The sequence below is a fragment of the Puma concolor genome, chromosome A2 (assembly GCF_028749965.1).
Source record: "Puma concolor isolate L17-30 chromosome A2, mPumCon1.1.hap2, whole genome shotgun sequence".
NCBI lineage: Eukaryota > Metazoa > Chordata > Mammalia > Carnivora > Felidae > Puma > Puma concolor.
Window position 1 is genome coordinate 3,287,192 of NC_141668.1, and position 20,288 is coordinate 3,307,479.

Here is a 20,288-nt window from a genome sequence, read left to right on the forward strand (position 1 = left end):
GATCACTGTCAGGATAAGGGAGAAGGAGGTGAGAGAGGTGCCAGCTTAGGGACCGTGGAGTCCTTGTTCAATAGTCGGTATGCTTTGAACGTGAAGGGATTTATAGAATAGGAGACGTAGAGGCAAGTGATGGAGGTGGTGGGGGTGAAGGTTACGGTGATGGCGGTGATAGTGGTGATGGTGAGGGGGGTGAGACAATGGTGGTACAGCAGTATAGTTGTTGATGGGGCTGGGGCTGAGGTCACTAGTAATGAGGACCTTGTTATTGTGTCATGTTTGCATTGCTCTGATGACTTCTGTCTTCCCCCTAATTCTTAGTCAAGGTTTATATTGGATTCACTATACCAATCTCCCAACGAGTCCCTATTTTATAGAGATGGACCAGAAAGAAGGCTCCATTTCCTAGCTGGTTGGCATGGGCTTATCATGGGTAGTCATGTGTGGAAGAGGCACCTGGTGGCAGAGGAGGCCCTGAGAATGTAAGCTCCGAGGGTTTGCAGAAATCTAGACCACGTGCACAGTTAGAAGCAGAGAGCTGCATTTACACACAGAAATATGCTAGGTCTTTACATACTGCTGAGTGAAAAAGAGGGGAAACGGTCTACACACACACAGAAGTTTATTATGTATCTGTATCTATGTACATCACAATGTCACTTGTGTAAACAGCAACACACGTTTTACTAACATTAATGGAGAGAAGGGGGACTCAAATATGTTTAAATAGGTGCCTATGTAGTAATGTTTCTGACACTGGCCATAGTAGCATCTTCATAGACAGTTCTCCAGAGGCAAGGGAAACAAAAGCAAAAATAAACTACTGGGACTACATCCAAATGAAAACCTTCTGCACAGCAAAGGAACCGACCAAGAAAACTCAATGACAGCCTATGGAATGGGAGAAGATATTTGCAAATGACATAGACAATAAAGGGTTAGTATCCAAAATATATAAAGAACTGATATTCCTCAACAACCAAGAAACAAATGATCCCACTAAAAAATGGGCAGAAGACAGGAGCAGACACTTCTCCAAAGAAGACACCCAGATGGCCAGCAGACACATGAAAAGATGCTCAACGTCACTCACCATCAGGGGAATACAAATCAAAACCACACTGAGATACCACCTCACACCTGTCAGAGCGGCTAAAATGAACAACACAAGCAACAACAGGTGTTGGTGAGCATGTGGTGAAAAAGAAACCCTCATGCACGGTTGGTGGGATTGCAAACTGGTGCAGTCACTCTGGAAAACACTATGGAGCTTCCTCAAAAAGTTAAAAATAGAACTACCCTAGGATCCAGTAATTGCACAAGTGGGCATTTGCCCAAAGAATATAAAAACACTAATTCAAAGGGGTACATACACCTCTATGTTTACTACAGCGTTGTTTGCAATAGCCAAAGGATGGAAAGAGCCCAAAGGTCCACTGACTGATGAGTGGATAAAGAAGATGTGGTATAGATATACAGTGGACTGTCATCCAGCCAAAAAAAGCATGAAATCTCGCCATTTGCAATGATATGGGTGAGCTACAGTATCAATGCTGAGTGAAATAAGTCAGAGAAAGGCAAATACCACAGGAGTTCACACTCACAGGTGGAATTTAAGAAACAAAACAAATGAGCAAAGGGGAAAAGAGAGACAGAGAAAGAGACAAACCAAGAAACAGCCTCTTAACTATAGAGAACAAACTGGTGGTCACCAGAGGGGAGGTGGGCAGGGTTATGAGTGAAATAGGTCATGGGCATTAAGAGGGCACTTCTATTGGGGCGCCTGGGTGGCTCAGTCAGTTAAGCGTCTGCCTCTTGGTTTTGGCTCAGGTCATGATCTCTTGGTTCGTGAGGCTGAGCCCTGCATCCAGCCCTGCACTGGCAGAGCAGAACCTGCTTAGGATTCTCTCTGTCCCCCTCTCTCTCTGCCCCTCCCCCATTCGTGCTTTCTCTCTCTTGCTCTCTCAAAATAAATAAACTTAAGAAAAAAAAGAGTAACTGACACTGATGAACACCGCGTAATGTACAGAAGTGCTGAATCACCATACTGCATGCCCGAAACTAATATAACACTGCATGTTAACTATAGTGGAATTAAGTTAAAAACAATAAAGAAAAAAAAACAATTTAAAGGAAAAATGCATTGAACAAAGTAGTCGATTTCAGCAAACAAAAAGCCAGAAACTGACCAAGAAACATAGGGGTCTATGTGGCGAGGAGAGTACGGAGTAGGGACTCCCTGAAAAGAACAATGAAATAAAAAGAGTGAGGCCTCACACAGACCAGCGGTGGGATTCCATGAGCTAAGCCCATCTAAGTCCTTGGAACTGGAGGTCAAAGATGAATGAACGAATGAGCTCAAGTAGAAGAAAACGCAAGGAAAGCAAGACGCCTTTGAGCCTTTTGCGGACCCGTGTCCCCGCCCAGGTGCGTCAGGGACCCACTGGGCTCCTTCTCACGGTGCAATTGTGTGACAGCCCGCGGCCGTCTGGCAATCAGGAAGAGCGCACAGGCCGCCGGCTGTGCCCCGGCCGAATGGATATTCGGAGGAGAATAAAACCACGTATCGGCACAGTGCAACTAGGCTTCGAAAAGGTCCTGCGGTTCTCTGCTGCGTCTTAGCTCAACACCCGGCCCCGCAGCCCTGGGAAGGCCCCAGGAAACCAGCACGACACAGCCGCGTTTGCTGGATCAGAGCAGCTGGGTTTCGGGGGGGCGGGGGGAAATGGTAAAAATCACGGGGCGGGCGGTGCGTAATGATTTCCATCTAGGTCTCCGCCCACAGGACACAGCTCAGCTTGTCAAGGCGCCGCTGACCTTCCCTTAGCCCTGCTTCCGCGGGGTCATGGTCCCTAATTACCTTTCAGGTAAACGTCTTAAAAGACGGCCTCAAATTTGGCCCAGGGAGTCCTGCGCCTGAGGACCGCGTCGCGGGCTGCTGTCCCTCCCACCTCGCGTGTCGTGGCTCCCACCACACTTCATTTTGGCCGTGGACCACGAGCTGTCCCTCTTTCTGGACTGTGGGTGACACGATGGGAGAGGCCATCCGGGTGCCTAACACAGCATGCGGCACAAAACCAAGGTCAGTAAGTGTTGGCCAACTGGAAAGATCCGGAAGCCCAGACTCAATCTTCCCTGTATCTGAGAACTGTTGGAGGGGAGGTCAGGCTGGTTAGCAGGCAAACAACAGGAGGAATCTGGAAATGGGTGGTGTAAACGACAGACAGCTGACAGATGAAGTGTCTTGTTTCTTCCTCCTGGTGGCTCCTTGACCAGCCTGCTGAAAGTGACCAGTGGACCTTCCAGAATGTTCCATACCTCTCTGGAGGCTGTTCAGGGAGGTGAGGCTGTCCAGCCCGCCTGGCTTGAGGCCCAGCACCCCCTTCTACACCCTGTGTGGATTCAGACACCTTCCTTAAACTCTGCATTTCTCAGTCTTTACATCTGGGGAACGGGGGCACTAGGAACTACTTCAGACGTGTACAGCTTGCAAAAGCCTTTAGGGCCGTCCTGGACCCAGACACTGTCCTGTACATGCTGTAAGCCCACATCCTTGTTCCCAGGGAGACGGGCAGAAGGAAAAGCAAGAGTGAAAACCCACCAGCAAATCCAGAAGCCCGGTTTGGAAGGAGCAAAGAATATAAATAGCCCTGAGGTCACAGCTTTACAGTTCAAACCACAACACATGACTGATGATGCTTCAGGGCTCCCCACTCTATGCTGGGACCCCTGTGCTCCCTTACTTCTCTTGAAGACTGGCTCCTGGAATATCCCAAATCCTGCCCACACCTCCGACCCCTCCACCTGCCGACCCTCCTCCCTGGAGAGGATTTCTCCATCCTTTGGCAAAACTCTTAAAAGAATCAATGTCAGGGCGCCTGGGTGGCTCAGTCGATTGAGCAACCAAATCTTGGTTTCGGCTCAGGTCATGATCTCATGGTTCGTGGGTTCGAGGCCCACACTGGGTTCTGCACTGACAGCTCAGAGCCTGCTTGGGATTCTCTCTCTCTGCCCCTCCTTCCGCTTGCACTCTCTCTCTCAAAATAAATAAACTTAAAAAAAAAAAGAAGAATGCCTACTCTGTGGCACTTAATTTTTGTAATAGGATACATTTCTTTGTTGTCTCTCCCCACCTAGGTCCTTGGAGGATGTGGGTCTCCTTCCTTCCTCCCTAAAACTCTCCACATGGTAGGTTTCTTACTTTTACCTTTCCTAGACTAGTTGAAGAAAGCCAGAACATGTTGCCTCAAGATATGCCTTTTTGACATACAAATTATTTTGAGCTGAAGGCAATGAAGAAGAGCAAGCCCAGAAAAAAGGCAGGAGACACGTTCTCCTTGGGCTGGAGACAGACTCTTAGCGCAGCGGAAGACTGCAGAACCAGCGGAATCTGCAAATAGACCTTCCTCTGGGAGTTGCCTCCCGTGATCTGCTGTCCTTGAACACCTAAAACTGCTCCCCTTCGTCCGGCTAATTCCCTGCAAATTTACTGTTCCTGGTTGAAGATGCTACAGGGGTGGCAGTTCTGAATTGCTGCTTTGAGTCACTTTTCGGTGAGCTTTTTGAAGACGGGCTCCATGTGCATTAATGAGCTGATTTCCTTTTGTTAATCCTTCTTTTTGTTAAGGAGTCCTGGCTGAAGTTCTGCCTCCCCAACAGCATCCTATAGTGGAAATGGCATGATGTCACCAATGCCTACACATTTCTAAAGGTTTGGTTCTTAGAAAGGTTCCAGAAAACCAAAGAACTCTCAGTCGTTGAGGATCCTATCAATGTAGGATTTTACTGGCTACGTGTTCAGCTCGCTGGCCCATTCAACAAAGGTTTCCTGAGCTTGTCCTGTGTTGCAGGCATTGCTCTGGAGGGGAGGGCGGGCGTTGCACGAAATAGACCCAAGTCCCTGCCCGCGGACCTTCCTTCCAGCTGTTGGGCAGGGAAAGGACTTGGTGGACACAGCACACAGAATATCCTGCTGGGATGACCCTAGGAAGGAAAGTAAGGCCCGGGGAGGAGGGAGTGGGGCTGTGACTCAGGCTCGGCTGTTAGGGAAGTGCTCAGGAAGGAACACTTTTTTTTTTTTTCTGTTAAACAGAACTTTTTAATAAATATAAACTAGTATTAACATAATACTCAAAAAGAGGAGATGTGACTTAAATATCAATGTCAAAATACCTGGTTAATCTTTTTTTTTTTCAATATATGAAATTTATTGTCAAATTGGTTTCTATACAACACCCAGTGCTCATCCCAAAAGGTGCCCTCCTCAATACCCATCACCCACCCTCCCCTCCCTCCCACCCCCCATCAACCCTCAGTTTGTTCTCAGTTTTTAACAGTCTCTTATGCTTTGGCTCTCTCCCACTCTAACCTCTTTTTTTTTGTTTTTTTTTTCCTTCCCCTCCCCGATGGGTTTCTGTTAAGTTTCTCAAGATCCACATAAGAGTGAAAACACATGGTATCTGTCTTTCTCTGTATGGCTTATTTCACTTAGCATCACACTCTCCAGTTCCATCCACGTTGCTACAAAGGGCCATATTTCATTCTTTCTCATTGCCACATAGTATTCCATTGTGTATATAAACCACAATTTCTTTATCCATTCATCAGTTGATGGACATTTAGGCCCTTTCCACAATTTGGGTATTGTTGAGAGTGCTGCTATAAACATTGAGGTACAAGTGCCCCTATGCATCAGTACTCCTGTATCCCTTGGGTAAATTCCTAGCAGTGCTATTGCTGGGTCATAGGGTAGGTCTATTTTTAATTTTCTGAGGAACCTCCACACTGCTAGGAAGGAACACTTTGATCGCGACTGACAGTGCATGGGTGCTCCCCTCAGCCATGCAGGGGAACTTTTCAGGCAGACGGAGCACAGGTGCAAGCGCCCCAAGAAGGGGGCGAGCCCAGCATATCTGAGGAGGGGTGCCGAGAGGCGGGATAAAGCTGTGCAGTGCCTCTAGTGTGGGCAGGTAGGGTTGGGTCCTCGGAAGAAGAAAGACGACAGGTGGCTTTCTTGACGTAGAAGCTGTTTTTGGCCCCTGGCCATCTGGTGAGCTGTACCTGCCTGTCGCTACTCGCCCAGAGCATGTTTCTAGCAGAAGGGCCTGGAATATGTCAACATTGCGGAAGAACAGACCTCAGCAGCTAATGATTTTAAGGGAACAAAAGAATGTAAGCACAGCCAGCCACCAGCAGGCCAGCAGAGGGAACAGGCGGTCTGACATAGCTCACGGCTTTCTGGGCTGGGCAGGAGGGGCGGGGAGGGCCTGGAAGCCTGTGGTCCCGGAGAGCCTCAGCTGGGGTCACCAGGAGATGGGAGGGAGGGGACACCCTCTGACGCCGTGCCCTCCAGGGGAAGATCCCCCAGGAAAGTCAGAGGCCTGAGCACATGGGGACCCAAGGAGGCCAGACTGCGGGCAGTAGGATTTTGGAAGGAGATCGGGGCATCTGTTCTGTGTCCAGTTGGTGACGTCATTTAGAGATTCTCAGAAAATGTATTTGAAACCTGGAAAGAGGGAACAGGATCTAGCAGTATTCTTCCAGCATAACCCCGGGCTCGGCCTCTGAGGCAACTGGGGACTCTGCCCGGGCAGACTTCCCTCCTGGGTTTTTGTAGGTGGACCAGCTATCCCCCAAGGTCACAGTTCAGGGCCCTGCTAGACCCGTTACCCAGCAAACCTGCCCCCACACTTCTCTGTTACACCGATCACACAGACCTAGCTTTGCCGATGCCAGCAAGACTGGTCCTAACACTTCACTGGCTACCTTCTTAGCTAAGGAGTTAAATAAAATCTTCGACACACATTCATTTACTTTGCCCGGAGAACTGCAACCTGACCAGTTCATGCAGAACTGGGGTTGTGGGGACAGGTCAGGCTGAGTTCTGAAGGGGAAGGTTGCCAGCAAGTCCACAGGAAGTACTGACCACGCCACAAGACGGGGTGACCGTATAGCCAGCCCTGTGCCACCTGCACTGTTTCATTTGGTTTTTACAACCACTTCTATCAGTAATGTTTATCTCCATTCTACAGATGGGGAAACTGAGGCAGCGTGTCTGCGTACCTTCCCCAGGGTCCCAGGACTCGGATTTGAACGCAGGCGTTGGCTCGAGATCCTTCACTCTGAACCAGTGGTTCTCCATGTGGGGACATTTGGCAAAGACGGGGGACTGTCGCAACTGAGGGTGGGGTGCTACTGGCGTCTGATGGGTGGGGCTGGGGCCCCGCTAAACACCCCGCAGTGCCCCCCACAGCAAAGAGTCACCAGGCCCCACGTGTCGTAGTGCTGAGGTTGGGAGAGACACGGTCACCCCGCACAGTAGCTCGGCCCCTCCTCCACACCCCACGTGCTTGGTGGCCCTTCGCACGCCTGCAGTTATCCACTCGCTTGTGACGATTTATTCAGTCTACACCCCGGGCCCTACATCATCCGCTCCACGTCTCGTTCCTCACGATGCTTGCGGCGCTCACGCTAACGGCTGGTGAACTAAATGCCCGATAAATATTCGCTCACAATTTATTCTACGATTTCTGATATACCTGTGCTCTCTTTGGAAAAAATCTCAAGGCCGTGTGACAGAGAGAGAGAATGAGACAGCGTGACGTTTGCATATTACAGATTTCTGCTGCACGTGAGGCACGGGATTGCATTTAGCCTAGGAAATCAGAGCAGAGAACCTGAAGCCAGTGTCTGAATTTCAAGCCCCGACTGAGGCTAATTTTTCATTGTCCTTGAAGGTAATCAGGCCTGTGGAAACAGCATCACCAAATTGACCAAATGAGATTTTCAATTAACTCAAACAGATGGCTTAAATTTTCCAGGTGACTTTCCATATTAATTCAGTGAGTTTGCTGGACCAGGCCCCGGGAGGCTTGGCAGGGATGGGGGCTGAAAGGAAAACAATGAAATATTGGATCTTCAGGAGAGGAGGCAGAGCGATGACCGGAACTTTTCTTCTACCCCAGCAGAAGCACATGAGCCAGATCAGTTCAACACCCACTACCCCCCCCTCCCCCCCCCCCCCAACCAGCATATACCAAGGGCTCTGGGACTCCAGGCACCGGTGGCTCGGGGGCCAGCTTCATTAGCCTCTGGGGACATTGCAACCCTCTGATATGACTGAGGAGACCAATCCTGGGCAGGGAGAGAGGCCGCGAGGAGCCATTTACAGAGCCCAGAATTCTGTGCTTGGTCTGTGTACCTGAGGACCTCACAGCATTTTATTATCCACGGAGAAGAAAGCGTTAAAAGAATCTCTGTGGAATTTTCCACAGGCTCACGCTTCTGAGGGTCTTACTAAGGAAGTCACCGCAGGAGAGGACCACACCATCCACAGAATACCAGCAGTACCCAATGCCAGAGCGCCCAGCCCTGGGCAGGGCCTGTGGAGGAGTCGGAGCGGATGGGGCCACAGCTCCTGTCCTTCCAGAAGCTGCCAGAAGTGACTAATAATGTGGAGTTCTAGGGGCGCCTGGGTGGCGCAGTCGGTTAAGCGTCCGACTTCAGCCAGATCACGATCTCGCGGTCCGTGAGTTCGAGCCCCGTGTCGGGCTCTGGGCTGATGGCTCAGAGCCTGGAGCCTGTTTCCGATTCTGTGTCTCCCTCTCTCTCTGCCCCTCCCCCGTTCATGCTCTGTCTCTCTCTGTCCCAAAAATAAATAAACGTTGAAAAAAAAATTAAAAAAAAAAAATAATGTGGAGTTCTATAACTGGATAGTAAAGGCCTGGGCTAGAGGTTATGGAAAATTTGCGGTGGGTGTCCTCTGAGTCTCAGAATGAATCGTTCTTGGCTTCACTGGGCCCATATCTAGACTTACGGAGATCTATCGGCACTATGGGTCTGGTGTCTGTACGGTGGGCTCCCCTTTCTTTCAGTCTCCCATCAATATCCCCCATAGAGAAGCTTGCTGCTGATATGGGGGGTTCTGGAAGTCTATTCAGTCCCCAGGCTGTTCAAACTTTGGTGATACTCAGACCACTTCACTGAGATAGACCCTACTCAGCAGTTTTGATTAACAGAAAAAAAAAAAAATCTACCCAAAGCAGACGGTAATGATAACAGGCCAGTTACCTTTGCCAATGCGCTCTAACACCTACACAGGTTATCTTAGCAACCAGGAGAAGTGGGTTACTAGAGCAGGATTTACCACCAGCTCCTCGAGCTGCCCAGGTACGCCATTGTTCTAAAGTTGTCTCTTAAATGGGGCACCATTTACAGAAAGTCTCATCATGTGGATTTTCTTGGTTAAGGCTATATGCATTCATCCAATGGGTGTTCTCCAGCGTCTGCCTGTGTGAGACAACGTGTCCCTGCTGGAGTCTTGCGGCTGACCTGACATGCCCCTTCCCGAGGAGCCCAGCCTCCCAGGGAGAGCAGTCTGCTCCTGACTAAGGAAAGAAATACTGGTACCAGTTGGACTTGTATTCCTTTCCAGAAAAGTGAATCATGAAGCAGGAAGCAAAGCTTTGGACAATGCACCTTTTTCTTGGATGTTGAAGAGAGCAGTAAAATAAATCTGGAGAGACCACGTGAATGAATGTTCATCTTATTTTTTTAGCATAGTAGAAACAAGGAAGCAAACCTCATCCGTGGATCATCGGGTGGCATCATCTCCAGATCGTGGGTGGGTCCGTTTAAGCCAATGACGTGCAGGGAAATGCCGGGGTTTTCACTTCCAGCCTGGGAAGCAAAGAAGACCAGGTGTGAGTAAACCTTCCTGCGGGGACAGTGCCTCAGTTGCCGCACGAAGGACCAAAGGTAACTGGGGTGCCATTCCTTCCCCAGGAACCCTACCCTCTTCTTGTTCCTCCAAGTGCCTCCCGATTATCAACCTGGGAGGGGCAAGGGATGGGACAAGGAGCGGGACAGAAATTCCTGGAGGCCATGCCAGGAGGCAGCGCGCCCAAGGGCAAAGACACGGGTGGGGAAGGCTGATGAATGTTGGCCGAGGCCCAGCGGTGGGGAAAGGGAAGTCCCTGGAAAAGGTGCAGAAAAGGTGCTGGGTGGGTTCTGCTCTGCGTCACTGCTGCTCTGTGCTCCCTCTTCGGGCGGAACGGCACTGCCGGGATGGGACAGGGGAACACGTGGCATTATTTGTCAGCGACACGCCAGGTCTGACGGATACCCTTGCTTCTCTGCTCCCTGCATGAAGACGTGTCGGGTTCACCACAATAGGGCGGGAGTCTGGCGGGGTCACCAACTCATGCCTCTGATTTGGGAGACAGTACAACGGGGCAAGGGGTGCCTGAGTTCTGTTGGCTAGAATATGCCGCCTTTCCATCCGAATACAAACCATCCGGGCTTCTGTAATTCCAATTTCACCCACCCCAGAGCTCAGTGTGAACTCCAGACGGATCTCAGGTCACCACTCCTAAGTTGGGGAAACGCCCATAACAGGGTTCACAGGGGAAGCCACTGGATCCCTGGCTGTTAGAGGAGTCAGGCAGCCACTGGCCCCACTGTGTGCGTGGGGGGTGGGGCGTTCCAGGGTCAAAAGAGCCCGCATTTAGTTAACCGTTTGCGACTAAAACCCCGGCCCCTTCCACAAGATGTAGAGTCCAGTCCAATGAAGCCCAGCTGAAAAGGGAGAATTCTGTCAACAGGCAGGTCCGTGTGGCAGGCTGACATCAAGTGCTGTCGGAGTGGGACGGTGGTGGGGACAATGCTGTGCCTTCACAGAGCTTGTGCTCCTCCGCTCAGGGACCTCCTTGGACACTGGCCACACCAATCAAAGACCCACAGAAAAGGCTCAGTATTGGGGCACCTGGGTGCCTCAGGGGGTCAAGCGTCCGACTGTGGCTCAGGTCATGATCTCACGGCTCGTGGGTTGGGGCCCTGCGTCGGGCTCTGTGCCGACGGCTCAGAGCCCGGAGCCTGCTTTGGATTCTGTGTCTCCTTCTCTCTCTGCCCCTCCCCTCTCTTCCTTCTCTCTCTCAAAAAACAAAAAAAATTAAGAGAACTGTTTTCCAGGTGCTGTGGACGGAATGTCTGTGTCCCCTACCCCCCAAATTGAGAATTCCTTCCTAGGGCAAAGCCCCAAGCCCCTGTGTGACAGTATGCGGGGGTGAGGCCTTGGGAAGGCCATCGGGGTCAGGTGAGGTCAGGAGGGTGGGGCCCCGTGAAGGGACTGGTGCCCTCATGTGGAGAGAAAGAGGCACCGGAGCTCCCTCGCTGTGGGAGGACACAGAGAGAAGGCAGGGGTGGAGCAAGAAACACAGTGCTCGCCGGACCCGACCTTCCTGGCACCCCGATCTCGGACTCTCAGGCTCCAGGCAGGGCTGTGAGAAACGAATATATGGCACCTGCACCAACTATACACCAGGGGCTTCCTCTCTGTGGCCCGGGACGCCGGGCACCTCACTGGCCTCACTTGCACACTATCGCCCCTCTTGCTGCCCCCTGCAGGCTGGCGTGTCCCGTCCTTCCGATACACAAGGCGCGTGGCATCAGCCCTCCGATCTGGGAGATGGTCTGATGGCCTGGGAGCCACGGCTCAGCGCTCACGGGCGCGGGCTCCAGGGGTCCTTCCGAGGCAGCCGCAGGCGGGAAGCGAGTGCTCCGTCACCAGGCAGGTGCAGGCAGTGAACGGCTCACGTCCACCGGCCGTGGCCTCCGCGGGCCCTGGAGCGCTCCAGCGAAGCCGGGGGGGGGGGGCAGGGGGGGGCAGGGGGGGGCGGCAGGGCCGCTGAGCCCACTCTGTCAGACATCAGTGTCTCTGCAGCGGTGCGGGCTGCAGAAAATGTGGCACCAGTCCTTGCTTCGTGCCAGGATGCTGTGATTTGCTAACAAAGCAAGGTCCAGACATCTGTACCCCTCCCCCTCCACCGCACCCTTGCTGTCCTGCCAGTCTCTGTGCCAACAACTTGGTCTGGGAAGCAATTAGAGACTACAGGCCGGGATATGACCAAACACAAAAGAGCCCTGCACAGACCCAGGGGACCAGGGGCAGACAGAGGTCCCTCGGACCTCCCAGGAGCCAAACTCTAAAGCAGGGACGTGACGAGAGAGGGCCCCAGGAGCAGGCAGTGTGACTTTGTTGCCATGGACTCACAAGGGGAGGTAAGGTACTTATTTTGGGTCCCATGAAACTCACACAAATGATTAACGGCAGTTCAACTATTTAAGATAGAGTAAACCTGCCAACAAATTCAACTCAGCGGAGATGGGAATTTAATGCAGTGTAGTGGGAAATAATTAATCTTGCCTCTGTTCTACTGCATTGCTCAGAACACGTCTGATTCTACAGCTCCACGTCTGGAGTCGCCTGGGTCGGGGGGACTGAGGAACGAGGCGAAGAATTCGCTCCGCTGTTTCCTGTCGCCTACCTTGGGGTAGTGGTAGGGCTTCACTGTGGGGTAGATGGAGCCAGTGTAGGTTGGGAGCTCCATGACGGGCACGCGGGAGTCGTTGATGGTGGCGTAGGCGAGCCTCGTGCCGTCCGGAGACCACCAGTGGGCGATGTGGGTCTTCAAAATCTCCTCTAAGGGAACACAAAGCGGAGAAATGTGGACACACAATGGACACACACATGGTGCGTGGACACATCTGTGAGCTGGCCAGCAAATCATGAACCCCGCCTTGGGGACACAGACCTTCTACAATCTTCGAGTGGTCTTCACCGTGCCCTGGATATGCCTTCCTTCCACGGGGCTCAAGAAAAGCCTGGTGCTGACCACCAAGCCCCAGAATGAACCCCAATAAATCAAGGTCCAACTGAACAGAAGTTCATTGTCTGGAGAGCTTCTCTCTCTCTCTCTCTCTCTCTCTCTCGTTTGCACAAATTTGAACACGATGAGCCCAACGAGTGCTTTCTGAATTGAATTATTGCGCCACTGTGAGTTATTATTTTAAGATGCTTTACAAAAGCGAAGCTACAGGAAATCAATCCACGCAGAAGCAGGGCACATCCAGGCACAACCGAGTGAGAAAGAAAGCTGTCTTGTAGGTTACATCCCGGAAAATCTCAGATCAGCTTGCGGGAGATGCCTGGGGATTCATGCCCACACACATACTCCCTCATGAACAGCCGTGCGAAAGAACAGGTTCAAAGGTCAGCACATTCCTCAGCCTTAAAGGAACGACGGATTTCACTTCCTGTGGCAGAAAAACAAAATGGCCTCATCTCCAACGGGGCTGAAATGCAAATGATAATTCTCATAGGCTTCCCCCAGAAATGCCCATTATTGTGTGTTAGTGCAGCCAAGTGTCTTGGCTAATCAGAGTTGTTACCTGTGGATGATTTTTGTGGGATCTGTGATCTATTCCAGAAAGAACAATTCTATTCTGCTTAAAACTCGCCCAGTGTACCAAGTCAGGGTGCTGGGGACCAGAGACCGATCTGGGTGCTAAACAGCTTTTAGGTCAAAGGATTGTCTCTTGTACACAATCCATATGCATCATAAAGAAATTCCCTCCAGATTTGTTTTTAAAGTAATCATCAATGGGGGCACCTGCATGGCTCACTTGGTTAAGTCTCCAACGCTTGATTTTGGCTCAGATCATGATCTTATGGTTCATGAGTTCCAGCCCTGTGTTGGGCTTTGCACTGACAGTGTGGAGACTGCTTGGGATCCTCTCTCCCTCTCTCTGCCCCTCCCCTGCTCACACACTCACTCACTTTCTCTCTCAAGAATAAATAAAAACAAAATAGAGTAATGATTGAAAAATTCTCCAATCACGTAATACAAGTCCCACTGAGCTGGCTATCATCAGGTGTGTGCCATAAACCAGCCCCACATGCCCGTATGGCAGAAAGCCGATGAGGAAGCTGAAATCATGCTGAAAATGGGTGCACATAACCCAAGGGACAGCATACGCTGGAACAGAGCCAAGGACAACTGGCCACAGAAGGAGAGGATCACGGGGGAAGGAACACGGAGGAGACAAGGGAGCTGGGCTAGCCTAGGTGGCGGACAGGTTGGGGGGGGGGGGAAGCACCGCGGGGATCGGATGGCCGCAGGGTGGGGGCCACGTCCTGGGGGCCACGTCCTGGAGGCGCTCACAGCCAAGGCCAGGCCTGTGAGTGGGGCAGGCTGCAAACCCTTAGTCCCGGTGTGGGGGTGCCCGAAGGCAGCTGTCCGTCCACCCCCGGGTCACTGGCCTGGTCTCTCAGGGGAGGAGCCCCCAAGTCTGTGGCACCTGCAGCAGCAAGTGTCATTCTCCTTGGAAGCAACTCCTCCTTGCCTTCTGGGTGCTGTCCTCCAGCGGCCAGAAGCTCATGGAGACTCCCCTCAATGCAACACGGGCTTGCTACTTGGCTGGTCACCAGACGGTAGAGTCTCACGAAACACCCAACACTCCTGTCCCCAGTGCACCCAGGTCTGAATGCGGGGCTCCGTGGACAACAGATGAAGAGCCACGGAGTCCTTGGTTCTAGCCCCTGGACAAGGTCCCTCTGTTCACCGAGGGCATGGCCATCGCCCCTAACAGCACCACCCCCCTCCCTCCCGCATCCTGCCACCTGGGGGCGTCCCACGAGTGGGCTCAGAAGCTTTTCCAGAGCCCACGGAGGCCCAAAGGTCTCCTGAGGTTTAAAAAAAAAAAAAAAAAGGAAGAAGACCGCCTCTCCAGAGCCTGGAATTTTCCAGCGTCTTCAGCAGCCAGCAAAGTGACTTTCAGGTGAGTGTGGAACGAGGTGATTCCGAAGTGGCTGTACCCAGAACCACCTGACTCCTCGGGTTGGCTCTGTGGAGGGTGAGTAATAGACTCCAGCAGATGGCCTGCTGGAAAAAAACAGGCACCATTTGCAATGCAATTTGTGGGTGATTCTGCTCAATCGCTTCTGTGCTGCAGGGCTGGGACGGGGGGAGCCAATCAAGGCGAGTGGAATCACAGCCAGTGAACGGAATTCAAGGGGCAGGGGGAAGGAAGCAGACCCTCCCCCTCCCGCCCCCAAAGTCAGTGGCGACGGGCCTGGCAGCGGTTTCCACAGCATGTGAATTCATGGCCAACTCAGGCTAATCCCAACGGGAAAACGGCTGGCTGACAAAGCCTTCATAAGTGGAGAAGCCTGACAGAAACAAGCCACCACAACCCCTGTGAAGATGAATCATCTGCTTCTGCTCTTTGGACCCAGAGCAATCCCCTAGAACGAGAGGGAGGACCTTGTGCCAAGTGGCCCCGCCATGTGTCCGGTGGGCCTGCGTGCGTGGGTGGGGGGTGGCCGGGGGAGCGAGAGACAACTAGCTTCCCACGTCCAGCCGTCTTTGTGTGCAAGCTGCTTCCAGACTCGCCCTCAGGAGAGAGAATGAATGGGGTTGAAGGCCGAGCCTGACTTCGGGCAGAGAGTAATCAGTTTCCATCAATTCCGTCGGCAAATGCCAGCGCGTTTCTGCTAAGCTCAAAGCACCGGGAAACGGGGATGCAAAAAAAGGGTCACTTCAGACTCTCGCTTGTGCCGGGTGGAAAGGGAAGTCAGAGACCATATAGTTCCGGGATGACAAATTCTGGCGATGGTTATTCTCTTCAGTTCTCTTCCACGGCGAGATGACGGCAAATGGGAAGGAACCCTGCCCTGCGCGGGGTTGGGGGGTGGGGGGAAGGCATACAAAACCAGGGGAACGGTAGCTTACTTTCTCCAGATGCCCTTTAACACAGGGCTCCTCCGCTCTTTTATTTCTCTCTGTGTTAGTTGCTCAATAAAGAGATCATTAAGTGTAAGAAACTAAGGGGAGAAGGACCAGGCAGATAAAGCCGTGGCATTTTTTGTGTTAATTATGAACATCCTTATCCTGCAAACGCTTTCTTCAGGATCTCCAGCTTAATGAGGCAGTTGGCTTAAATGCCATGAAGTCAATGTAGCTTAGGAACAGAGTTCTGCAGAGGGAAAAAAACAAAAACAAAAACAAACCCCTATTTCGTCAACTAAATTAACTGCATGAGCCCTCGCCTTGGAACAAGACAAGAAGCCTGCCTTTCTGAGCAAGTAACTACAGGTAACTTGGGAAACCGGATGCTTAGCTTGCCTTCACCTTGCCCGTCCTGCCCAGGGACCACTGCAGAGTCATACGAGAAGAACACATTGGGGGCCATCAACTAGTCATAAGTGGCAGAAAGCTCCATCCATGTGCTTAGTTCATGGTGGGATCTGAATCAATGCTCCTCATTTCTTCTCACCATATCTTCAAAAAGTCGACTCGACTATCTGAATGTTATTTGCTCGTGACAAGCACTGTTGAGGGCTTATCTGGAGGGCAAACTCTCTCTGGGCTCAAGGTGATAAGGGCCGATCCAGCAAAGAGGAGGAATCCTCATGCGCCCCCGAGCGTGTGGCAGATGCAGAAGAGGAGGGACGCCCACACCCCTCCGTGGTGGCAGACTGGCGTCACGGGGGGGGCGGTTCCCCAGAGAGCACGTGGGAATGGGTGTGCCCTTCAGTACTCCACGCAGGACAATCTGCAGGGCACAGGCATCTTCTCCCCCAAATCTCAAGTGGTGGCTTTGGTGTCTACTCTGGTTAAGAATGACCAATGTGAGGGGCGCCAGGGTGGCTCAGTTGGTTAAGCGTCCAACTCTTGGTTTTGGCTCAGGTTTTGTCTCTCACGGTTTGTGACTTCGAGCCCTGTGTCGGGTTCTGCACCGATGATAAGAAGCTTGCGTGGGATTCTCTCCCTCTCTCTCTGCTCCTTCCCTGTGCACATGCTCTCTCTCTCTCAAAATAAACATTAAAAAGAGAAAGGATGACCAATTTGAGAAATATGCTATATTGGATCCAATAAGCATTGCATTTTGGAACTGTAGGCATCGACTTTATCAGTATAGGCGATGTATGTTTCCAAATTGTTCATGGGGAGTTACCCTCCTGAACAGAAGAATCACAGGTTCCTCTTAAAGGTGTCCGGTGGGCTCACTTGTGTCCCCCTCACATATGATACAAAGTGATATGCTGTGTCCTAATCCCTGGTGCCCAGGAGTGTGACCTTATTTGGAAGCAAGGTCACTGCAGGTGGAATTAAGGTGAGGTCATTCTGGAGCAGGGTGGGGGCCCCCACCCAACAGGACTGGTCTCCTTATGAGGAGAGGAAAGGAGACACAGAGACAGATGGGGACGATGTTGTGGGAAGGCAAAGGCAGAGGATGGAGGGATGTGTCCAGAAGACACGGGACACCAAGGGGTTGCCAGCCACCAGGAGCTGGGAGGGATAAGAAAGGTACTAACCAGAGTCTCGGAGGGAGAACAGCCCTGTGACCCCTCGACCTCACACTTCCAGACTATGGAACCTGAACAGTACATTTCTGTTGTTGAAAGCCATCCAGGTTGTGGCGGCCTCAGGCGACTTGTGCAGGGTTATGTCTACACCGTGTAGACCGGATATGTCTACACCGGTTGCAGGGAGCCAGCTCCACACTAGTAGGAAATACACTCCTGAGTCAGGGGCCCAGAGGCTGCCAAATTCTTCCCTGAAACCCAGGGGGCGGGATTTCTAAGTCAGACCTGCCCAGCATGGTGGCACATATGGCTGGCCTCCGCCCTCGCAGCAGGTGGGCTGGACCCAGCACCCCTGCACCCCCAGCGCACACACGCCTGCACACAGATGTGACACTGAGTGTGCTGGGCCGAGCCCCGCGCCCCCCTGCCGCTGATGCTTCCAGCCTCTAATGGGCTGACGGGGTTGGCTTGTCTCTGCCTCTGCCCAACACGCTGGGTACTTGTGACTGGGCCCTTCCCGAACCCCGGCCAGACGTAAGAACACACTCTCGCGTTTAACTAACCCCCACAACGTTCTTGGTATGCCGCAGGCACTGTTGCAAGTACTGTGCACACAGCAACTCTCTCCGTCCTGCTCGAGCCTCACGTGTAGGTAAATGGCTCCTTGGACTCCGTCGCCTGCAGCGCGAAGCCGCGGCCTGGCCCACTCTCCGGACACGGCACGTTTGCCACCAGGCTCTCCCTGCACGATCTCAGGGACAGTTACTCAGCAACAGTGGCCGTCACCGCCGGGACCCCCATTTATGAAACGCGACCGCGAGCCAGGCTCGGTGCTCACAGCTGCGTGTTTCTGCTCGCTCACTTCTCAGGCAGCTCCCCTCGGGGCCCTGGATCCCTCTCTTGGTCCAGGTGACCGAGGCCCCTGCTCCCAAGCCGGCAGAGAAACCCAACAGCCCCTCCCGTGCCTAGTAGTCAACTCAGGGAGTGTGTAACAGAGACCTTTCAACGACAGCATTCAGCGTGGTCCCTGTCATCTCTGCTCCCCGGATGCCTGTAACCACCCCACAGCAACCCCGTCCCGGGCTGAGGACTTGGAGGTTGAGAGAAGTGAACGTTGTTGAACAAAGGCTGAGTGTTCAGCTCCCACCAAAGCTCCTGCTGTGTGTGCTGGAGAGGAAATACACAAGCGTAGATTACAGTGGACAAACGGCCAGCAGTCCCAGGGTTAGTGATCGGTGCCAGAACGGGAGACCTGCAGGGGCTAGAAACACAGGAGGTCTCTTCGTCGTTGGAGCAAAGTGGGGAAGGCTCTTGTGGGGAGCACTGCTAACTGCTCCCCAACATCCACGGTCTGCTCTTCCTTCAGGACAAGAACCAACGACGGATAGCCAGGTTCAGGGCCTTCCAGAATAAAGACACCCCCGGGCTCTCTGAGGTTAGTGCTGGCCCCAGAGCGGATTCCTGCCTGTGGGCTCTCAGAGAAGCTCTGAGTAGTGTCCAGGTCCTCCCTTCCGGAAAGGGCGTGAGCACCAAGGCCTCCCCGCCCCTCCCCACTCCGTCCTGTGGGCAGGTGCGGACTGCGCAGGTGACAAACAGCCTAGTGTGGATCCTGCAGGTGTGTGGGAGGTTAGAGAGTTCGCGAGGGCCTCATCGCGAGGCCGAGCTCCTGCAGCAAATCCCGAGTCAGAGCCATGGAGGCCGGAGTGCCCCGGTCGGCGTCTGCAGAGGCCCCATGCCCAGGAAAGGACACCCCCACATCTGCATGCTGCCGGCTCTTCAACGAGGGAGAGACACTTCCAGCCCAGAGCTGAGGCCTGATCTGCAGTCCCCGCGGGGAGGCCGCCGAGCCAGAGGTCAACATCAGACAAGGACCTGGAAGGGTGTGGGGTGGAGGGCTGTGTGGGACTGAAGCGTGCAAGGTGCCTCCCTGTCCACTGCATCCGGGGGCTCCCCAGGCAGACGGGCCAACCTGGGACCCAGGACTGGTTAAAAACAGATCCAGGGTAGACGAGGGATGTGTAGACATGCAGGGCAGGGGTTGGAGGGCCTCCTGCAGAAAGGGCTCCTGAAGACAGAGCTGTCTCCTTTTCCTGGGGGGGCAAGGTGAGGGAGGCCAGGGTCCACACTCATCGGAGCCCGCGGACGGAATGCTTGAATCTGCACCTGCCCCCACAGCCGGCTCTCTGACCTGTGGACAGCGCGGGGTGCGGGGGGCATGGGCGCTCTGCTGGTCTCCGCCTTCCCCGCCGCAGCAGGGCCATCTGCGAACGGCCAGAGCTGACAGCTGAGGTGCTGGGCTGGCAAAGGCTAAGAGTTCTCCCTCTTTCGCTCCCAGACCCACCATCTGCCGTGTCTGCACTTTGGCTATTTCCCTTTTTGAAGCTTCGGCTGCCCGCTGGGGCAGGCTGGCTACACCGAGGAGGTCCGGCTGCCCGGCTGCTCCGTCAGGACCTCAGTGTTCAGGGGGCAGGCTGTTGGCTTAGAGACAGGAGGTAAAGTTACAGACCGCCTCCAAAAGCAGAAAACACGATGTTCCTGAATTTATACTTGCTGCAGAGATGGCTGGACCATCGCTCAGAGCAACGGGCTCACAGGAGCCCTTCTGTGTCTGTGGGTCCTTAACCCTCAGGTCCCCTGAGCTCAGCCCATCACTATTTGGCTGTTTTCCTGAGGCTCTAGTGAGAGTAATTCCGTGGGCCTCAATCCACGTGTGGTGCACGAATCTAACTACCTGGGTGGAGTGATTTGGGGAAGGTCTTAGGGGGTCACACCTGACTGAAGGAGACAACGTCAGAAGTATCTTCCCAAACTGAATTCATAAAACCCTTCTGACATTATTTTGGGTTACTGACGTTCTTTTATTCCTGGGAAGTCATTCATACTTTAGTATGAGCTTGACACCTTGCTGAGTATGGCAGACTGTATTTTCCAGAATCGGCCCAGGTGGTATTTCTGGTCCCACATGCTTTTCCAGGACTCTGCGCTCCCCCATCAAGAGGCGAGGTCTGTGTGTCTCTCCCTCGAACCTGAGCAGCCCTGTGCAGCAGCCTCAACCACCAGAATGTGATAAAAATGACGCTGTGTAACTAACTACTAAGGCAGCGTGGCTTCTCCCTGGCCCTCTCTTGCTTGAGAAGCTCCCCAT

General features: G+C 53.0%; 1 protein-coding gene across 5 annotated transcripts in view; it reads right to left on the bottom strand.

Annotated features, from left to right (window-relative positions):
- The window catches only part of DPP6 (dipeptidyl peptidase like 6), a 949,260-nt gene that overhangs the window by 83,788 nt on the left and 845,184 nt on the right, over positions 1-20,288 (bottom strand). For all 5 annotated transcript variants that reach the window (XM_086685604.1, XM_086685609.1, XM_086685602.1 and 2 more), the window contains exons 9-10: positions 12,321-12,475; positions 9,578-9,675 (exon numbers count right to left, since the gene is read on the bottom strand). In XM_086685604.1, the coding sequence (XP_086541730.1) occupies positions 9,578-9,675; positions 12,321-12,475 (253 nt within the window). The remainder of the gene's footprint in view (positions 1-9,577; positions 9,676-12,320; positions 12,476-20,288) is intronic.